Source organism: Gymnogyps californianus, chromosome 6 (assembly GCF_018139145.2).
Source record: "Gymnogyps californianus isolate 813 chromosome 6, ASM1813914v2, whole genome shotgun sequence".
NCBI lineage: Eukaryota > Metazoa > Chordata > Aves > Accipitriformes > Cathartidae > Gymnogyps > Gymnogyps californianus.
This window is the reverse complement of record NC_059476.1, coordinates 19,384,983-19,392,748: the sequence shown is the minus strand read 5'-3', so window position 1 is coordinate 19,392,748 and position 7,766 is coordinate 19,384,983. Positions and strand designations below refer to the sequence as shown.

The 7,766-nt window shown below is 44.6% G+C and overlaps 1 protein-coding gene across 1 annotated transcript; it reads right to left on the bottom strand.

The window, feature by feature from the left end:
• Positions 1-2,846: 2,846 nt before the first annotated feature.
• Positions 2,847-7,125, bottom strand: PPP1R3C (protein phosphatase 1 regulatory subunit 3C). The gene is made up of 2 exons (XM_050899007.1): positions 7,098-7,125; positions 2,847-5,434 (listed from the first exon to the last, which is right to left on the bottom strand). Exons 1-2 carry the CDS (start codon positions 7,109-7,111, stop codon positions 4,489-4,491), a joined length of 960 nt encoding a protein of 319 aa, XP_050754964.1. The 5' UTR covers positions 7,112-7,125; the 3' UTR covers positions 2,847-4,488.
• Between the last annotated feature and the right edge of the window lie 641 nt (positions 7,126-7,766).

Sequence of the window (7,766 nt, the reverse complement as noted above, 5' to 3'; positions counted from 1 at the left end):
CACACCACAAGGCTTTTACCAGAGCTAGCTGAGAGTGATATTTCTGCCTTAAGGAAAACCCAAAGGTCTAACAGGTTCCTCTTCAAACAAGGATGAAAAGCTGAAATACCAGTTTTTCATGAAATGAAGTATTACGTAGCCTAGAGAAGGGATAGGGGGAGAGGAGGGAAAGCTGTTCTTTGCTCTCAAGCACTTACAGACTATCGCAAAAAGAAAGCAATAGTTTCCTCTTCTTGTCTATGCAGAATAAAACAAGTAATTAGGAGCTTAATTTTAATTAGGCTAAGACCTCAGGAGCCTCTTTTAAGGTAAGAAGAGGAAAGAATAATTGGAAAGCTTGTGGAGCCTCCATCACTGGAGGGCTGTAAGAACAGGTTAAGCAAATGCCAGTCAGGAATGGCTGAAGTACAGGTGATTCTCGAAATAGGAGAGGCCTCGAGAGAGAGGATTTAGCACAGCCCTACTTTCTTTTATTTCGGCCTCACTGAAACATTTTATTCTTGATTACATTTCATTTTAAAGCTCAGAAGTGACTGAGAAGGATGGGAGTTGTTGCTTTATGTATATGTAAATACAGTAACATCTACCATATTACCATTAATTTACCAGATTTACCATATAAATTGTGGTAATTTGTTTAGATATATATAATTACAGAAAAAGACATTCACTAATTGCCTGTGAAAATTCTAATTATGTTCTCAGGAAATGTTCAGATGCTGATCTTCCAGGGTGAGAGATCTTTGTTAATATGAAACACCAGCAAATTTCAATTTAATTTTGCATGGTAAGACTAGGCCTAGCTTCACAAAAGTGAGTACAGTCATTAGGAACCCAACTTGAAACACTTATGTTTGAAGAATAAAGTCTGTAAATACTGTGCCACTCATAAGCTATAACTGAAGGTTAGACACCTTAGACCTACAGAGCTATAGGAGTGAATCCAGTCATCTACTCTGTCACCTTAGTGGTGGAAATACAAATCTACAATGCAGCTGGAAAAGTGACTTCCTAAGGCAATGAAATGATGCCATAGGTTTGCAAGCTCTGTTTCACGGACTGCATCTGCTTTATGCCTTCAGTTTTTGAATAGGATGTGTCTGAAAGAGCAGCATCTAAGATGCATGTTTGAATCCCCTGGGCTAAGACAGTTTTTCAAGGGTGACGTTGTTTTTCTCAGTGTCTGATAAATACATTTGTAAGACTAATTTTTTTTCAGTTAATATACCTTAGTGTTGCTAATACGTTCCTCTAGGAGCCTCTTGCCTTTTGGATGCATGTGAGCTTTAGTGTTAAACAGACTCTTTTTTAAAAGAGGAAGGAGTGAAACTGCATTGCTTTGGTAGGGAGTGGAGAAAGGAGAAATCCTTTGCTCTCTCGACTGAGGGAGGGCTTTGGAGCTGCTGAGCAACGCTGCAGCACCGCATTGCCTCTCTGCTGGGCAAATAAGATCTTGCAAGGCATCTTTGCAAAGAAGCTGGCTTAAAGCCAAAGCTTGGTCAAAGGAACCTGTCTTCTGGTATTTTTAAGTGATTTATGTCTCGGTCAAGAGGAGGACAAGTAAGCATTTTCATTTGTGATGACTGGTCACAAAACTTGGCTGGAGGATAAGAAAAGCTACTTTTCCTCATGCTAGAAGCCTTCTGCTGTACCCAGTAGCCTTGCATCTGGTTTGCTGAAGCAAAGTCCCCCATTGAGGCAGAGGAGCCTTCAAGCCACTTAGGTTACAAATCTCTCTTCAGTTCACTTTTTTTTTTCTAGACCAGGGAGCTGGTGGTGCAGTATATACCATAAGAGCTTCTGCGCAGTAAGACACAGCGTAGTACTTAGTAGAGTGAGATTGGTAGATGGCGTTGGGGAAAGCTCTGTCCAGTGCAGGCTTTGCAATGTGGAAGCCCTAAATTCATTCCCCAGGTCAGAAACATGCTGTTAGCGCCATGTTGTCTTTTGCCTTTTGGGAATTGCTTTTTCATAATTAAAACTAAATTTCTTGCTGGGAAACACTTGACTTTGTGTGCAACGGATTGAACTAAACTGCATCTTGTCAAGTTAATGTATTAAGAAATCCCATATCAAATATCTGGTGTGCAACTGGTGCTGGCTAGCCTGTTCCTACTCTGTGCTGGTCTAAATTGACACCTAGGAGAAGCAGGGGTGTACCAAAAGCCTCTGCCCCCCAGGGACTAGGGCCCTTGGGAAACCATTTACTCCATTCTAAGTAACTGCAAGGGTAGGTCCATGCTGCAGTGTAAAAGGTGAATGACTGGCTCAAAGACAGACACTTTATTTTGCAGGGAATTGTTTGGTACTGATGGCAGTTCAGCTGGGTTCCTGGGTATAAAAGGAGAAAACCCAACCTCCCAATACCCTGAACAGCAGTATAGCTGCAGGAGGCAGCATAATGAGCTAAGTACCAGGTGAAAGCGAGCCAGAAGTCATTCAGTGCTGCTGTCTAGATATACCCATGCAAGCATCACATATGCTACAGCTCAGCAGGTAAGTCTGGCCATTGGATTAAGACAGACTCCTGCCAGACAGACTCACCCACGGCACAGCAAGATCCCTGACAGGATCTGTCAAACCAAAATATTCCAGTTAAATTTGGTGAGATACAGGGTTGGTTTTTTTTAAATGGCACAACTCATAAGGCGAATACTTTTGAGGATCTCTCATTTAGTGAAGGGCTTGGATTTCATCTTCAGGGTAATGCCAGCTGCTGACCTGAGACACCATACCATAGCCAGCTTTAGCAACACCCCATGGCACAGAACAAACCCCGATTGTACTTTATATCGCAACTGAACTTGTTTAAAGAAGTTGAGAAAATACAAATTGAGCTGACATAGTAAAAACCAGGTGTATCAAAATACAATTTATTCTTAAAATGGCTAGTTTACATGTAACAGCAAGGGTTACGTAGGGAAAAAGTGCAATTAGTGGAAGAGGCTTATTTCACCTTAGTATTTATCATCTCGCTGCATTGCAAGTAGCTTCAGACTCAGGATATTATACTTCTTAGCAATGGGCAAAAATGTGATGTATATATTGATGTTAACACCAATTCTGTACAGTTAAAAGGTGTGCCAGTATTCACACCTGCTGAGTATGTATTGGACAACTTCTCACACAAATCTTGCAGAAAACACCGATCACCTTTACAGTCTGACAGCTCAGAAAGCTAAATTATAAGCATACAGATACAAAATACACATTAGTTTACTGAAGTCTAAAAAAAACTTCAAAAAAATGAGGTACAATAAAACAGAGCAGTTTTCTATTTATGTGCAAGCCTATATTCAGTCTAGAAAAAACTAGCAGCAACCCTGCTCTTTTGAAGAAATTAGCATTCACAAAGTGCAGCTAATTCAGTCTTCAATATGAAGGACCTTGCCTATGTTACACACTTGTGAAATGTCATCGCTAACTTTGCAATAGGGAGCAGGATACTCGACCACCAGATGCTGTAAGATTAGATCAGGTGATAAGTCAAATCATCTAATGCTGCTACAGACTAGGAAGTTTACAAATCACTTTGTTTTGTCACCTAACCCTATTTTTGGTGTGTAGGGTGGTTTTAAAATTTTTTTAAAAGGCATGTTCTTCTTTTAACATTAGAAGGTAACCATCTGCCTGCTAAGTGAGCAGGATGATGAAGTCAAGGTTAGGTTTGTTCTCAAATGCAAGACACTTATTATTCACAAAGCCAACGAGGACAGAATGTCTTCCCAAAGCGGCAGTCACTTCCACCACTCACTCTGCATGTGAAACCACTTGTTTTCGGTATTCTCCTTTTTATCGCATAGAACTTTCTCTGGAATTTAGACAACCAGCTTTGGAAAGAAGAAATAAGAACATTGTACATCTCCAAGTTATACAGCACATCCTACCTCTTCCCCTTTTCCCACTTTTTCATTATCCTCTCCAAGCTTCTTAACCTGTATTGAAGCTGCAAATCCTAGCCATGCATTCCTACCTGTCTCTGCTACAAGCACATAGAGGGTCATAGCAAGCCTCCATCCTGACAGCATCACCTCATCTCTGCTGCACTCCTAATAGGTGCAAAATGAATCATGATGTTCTGTTCATGTAATGTCCCTGTGCACGCACACATACTCTCACACATGCAGTTACTACAGCTTGCTAAGATACCATCGCCTTCCATGCTTCCTCACAAGATTCCCTCTCCTAGTGACTCAAGAGAGTTGACAGCAGAAAGCAAGTAGCATATACTTCAGATACGGGCATGCTATTTCTATAGTAGTTGGCATACACATGAGTTTTATCTTGGCTTTCTTTCCTTCCAAGGACAAGGTTTGGCTACAAACTTCAGTAGCATAATACAGTTTAACAAGTCCCACAGACTAGTGAATTTGGATTTGTTCAGACATCCAACAAAACCTGCCAGGTGGCTTCGTCGCATAGTATGTGAACCAGAAAACTAACACTGTTCTGTTGCCAAATGGAAGAATGCTTCCTCGCTAGTATTGATCACCAATATAGTGATGAATTTTCAATCCCACCCAAGCTCTGCCACTGAGGAAAGAGACCACTGGACAGCCTTGGACTGCCTAGTTGATCAGGCTCTCTCTCTTGTCCTCTCCTTGGAGTCTGAAGATCTACACAGTCTTTCTCGGCAGATGGTATCTGAACACCATCAGACTTCCACTCTGTGTGGAGAATCTTGTAATTCTGACCCTCGTTATTGTCCCAGAAGGTATGTTCTCCACTTTGGTAAGAAATACAAAACTCTATCTTCTCTTCAGAGGAAATAGCAGGAGGCAAGTCAATGGTAAATGAGAAGATATCATTTTCAGAATCGCTGTAAACATTGTTCATGTATACACACTCAACGTCCGTGTAGGTCTTCCACGTATCAAAGGTAATTCGAACCTGAACCTTTTTTTCGAAGCTCACATTTTTTACTTTTACAGTGCCCAACAGCACCTTCTCTTGCAGGGTGCAGTTCTCCAGGCAGACCGAGTTCTTCTGCAGGCGGTTCCTGAAGTCCAGGTAGTCAGCTGAGGGCCGAGGAAAACCCAAAATCAAGTTTTTCTCCTCATGTAGCTTTAAGCCAGACGTTATGTTTTCAATGCCTAAGAGGTCAAACTGAAGATCCCACCCAGGGTGCTCCTGGAACTCGGAGAAGGTGTGTATTGCTGTCAGGGACAGCCCCTTTGAGTCTGCAAACACAACTCGCTTCTTGGCTCGCGCTGTTGAGTGGTTCCAGTCGCTCTTCTGAGCTTCGGAGTCACGTTTCACGTGAAGACATGGTCTGAGAGGTTTGAATCTGTTCACAAAGTTGTTTCTTTGGCAGTCCTCAAGGGGGCTAAGAAAACTCTTCAGAGGTGGAGAATGGGCTAAGCAAAGTCTCATGGCCACGTCCACGGGCATGATGGAGCTTGGCAAGGGTCTCGGGTCCAAGATCTGTATCATTCTGAAAGAAGCAGAAAGACAGGACGTTATTATTTGTTACATCAGGTAAGCAGCTTATTAAGAATGCATATTTGCTTCATCCGCTGTCTTAATTATTCATGGCCTCCTCTTTGCACAGCTTTAAATAATGCAGCCTAAATTAAAATGGACAGTTCAAGCTAAGGAACTGGATGAGACTATTCAATCATTTCTTGCTAATTCTGAACTTGTTCAATTCAAATGTAGGCTCGTTTGCTTTTTCTGAACCTCTGAAAAACAGATCTCAGTGACAGCTAATTAAACACATTTCCTTGAAAATACAGAAAAAAAGAACATTCTAGTAACCAGTAAAACAGAACCAGTTACAATGGAAGTGCTTATCCACTTTAGCTTCCTTTTTTGAGACTGAGCCAGGTCTTAAAATTCCAGCAAGCTGGATCAGCTGCTTCATGTCTGAGCAGAGACAGCACTATATCAAGCAAGTCACCTATCCCATCACAGCATCAAATGGGAGGCTATGTACCTGGACGCAGAACCATCGCACTGTGGCTCTGAACAACCATAAACACATTTGTTAGGCACTCTGGTTTTGGTGAATTCAGATGAATAAAAATGCTAAAGCACCTTTGGAAATATTTTCTATGAGCTATTAACCCAGGTCTAGGTAACAGCAGTCAATGTTAATAGTGCAAAAGAGCTCTAAGTAAATAGGAGGAAAAAAAGGGGAGGGGAATGACAATAACACACACTTCATTTTTTCACCTCATCGTGCTTCAAGAACTGGCTTAAAAACACCTTTTTATAATCCCCAAAGTCCATGCTGAAAGCCTACTGCAAATATTCAATAAGAATGCTACAGTTTTATTTGTAAAGATTTATTCATAACCCTCCCTCCCAGATGATGAAAATCACAATTACTATGCAAGAACACAGCCCATTCAAAGCCAGGTAAGCTTGAGTATTTGTAAAAAGGGGCTTCAACTGCAGCACATCCCTTCTGAGAAGGATGCAGTCCTTGCTGGAAATGTGGATTTTTGTTGAGTCATGGGAAGCCAGAACATTTGCTTTGTCACTTAAACAAATGGCTTTCTCCTGCCCAGAGTTCTCACTGGTATTCCAGAGCCCTGCCAAAAAAAAGCAGAATCTGCGCTGGCCTCTTAATTCTTCTCCTTGCTTTTTTTATTGTGGCAGTATTTGCCATAATAAGTAGGACGAGGAGAGTACCAGCATCAAATTAATCAAGTTTTGCTTTGCTTTAATAGGAAAAGAACTAAGGCTTCAAAAATACTCTGCAACTTTTGTGACCAGCTCCTGGGGCAACTGCTCCTAAGCTTTTGCGGTATCAAAAAAAGAGGGAGGGGGAGGAAAAAAAACCCCGAAACAACAACCAACCAAAAAAACCCAACAGCGCAACCTGAAAAAGGCAGGCTGCTAGAAGAGGCAAAAGCGAACTGCTAGCAAAAGATGAGGCGGGTTCAGCAGTATTAACAGGCACTGCACAAGCGTAAGGACCTATAAAACCGGAGGAGGGGAGGAGAGCAGCGCAAATTTTGAGGCTTTATTCCCCCAAAGGCTGACGCCCGAGGGCTGCTGTGCCCGCGGGCCTGGAGGCGCCCACCTGGGAAGAACAGAGCAAAAGCACGCACGGGGGCAATGCGCAGTCTGGGAGGGCGGGCGGCGCTTACCTGCTGCAGTGCATGGGGCCGCGCAGCCGCCGGCTGCTCTCGGGGCTGCTTCGGGGCTGCTCCGCGCCGCCGCCGCCGCCTTTATCGGGCCCTTCCCGCGGCGGGCGGCCAAGGGGCGGCCCCGGCCCCGGCCCCGCGGGGGTGCGGCCCGGCGCGGCGGGGCTCTGCGTGCCGGCGGCGGGGGTGGGCGGCTGCCGCCGCCGCCCCTTCACGTGTCCCCGCCGTGCGGCGGCGGCTGGCCCGGCTGCGGAGCGCCGTCTGCCGCCCCCCGCGCAGGGACGGTCGCGGTTTCCTTCCCCCCCCACCCGCTTTTTTTCCCCTCCTTCCCCCCCCCCCCCCCCCAAAGGCTCAGTGCCCTACTGTATTGCCTACTCATGGCCAAGGGCACCTACTCTCCCTATTTTCAGGGTTCTCATGTCTTACTGCAAGTGTTCCGAAGGCGTAGCCGAGCAGCCCCCTCCCCGGCAGGAATCAGTCTGCCTGACCTGGGCCGCAGGGGAGCAAGGAGCTACGGCGCCGCAGGAACCTGCTCCGAAACGGTGCCTTGCCCTCTTGCCCTCTTGCCCTCCTTCAGAAAGGCGGGAGAGGAGGCCTCAACAGAGCAGCTGCAAGGCAGGCAGGAGTTTCAAAGTGGGCTTGCTCAAACACCTGCCTTTTCAAGCAGCCGGA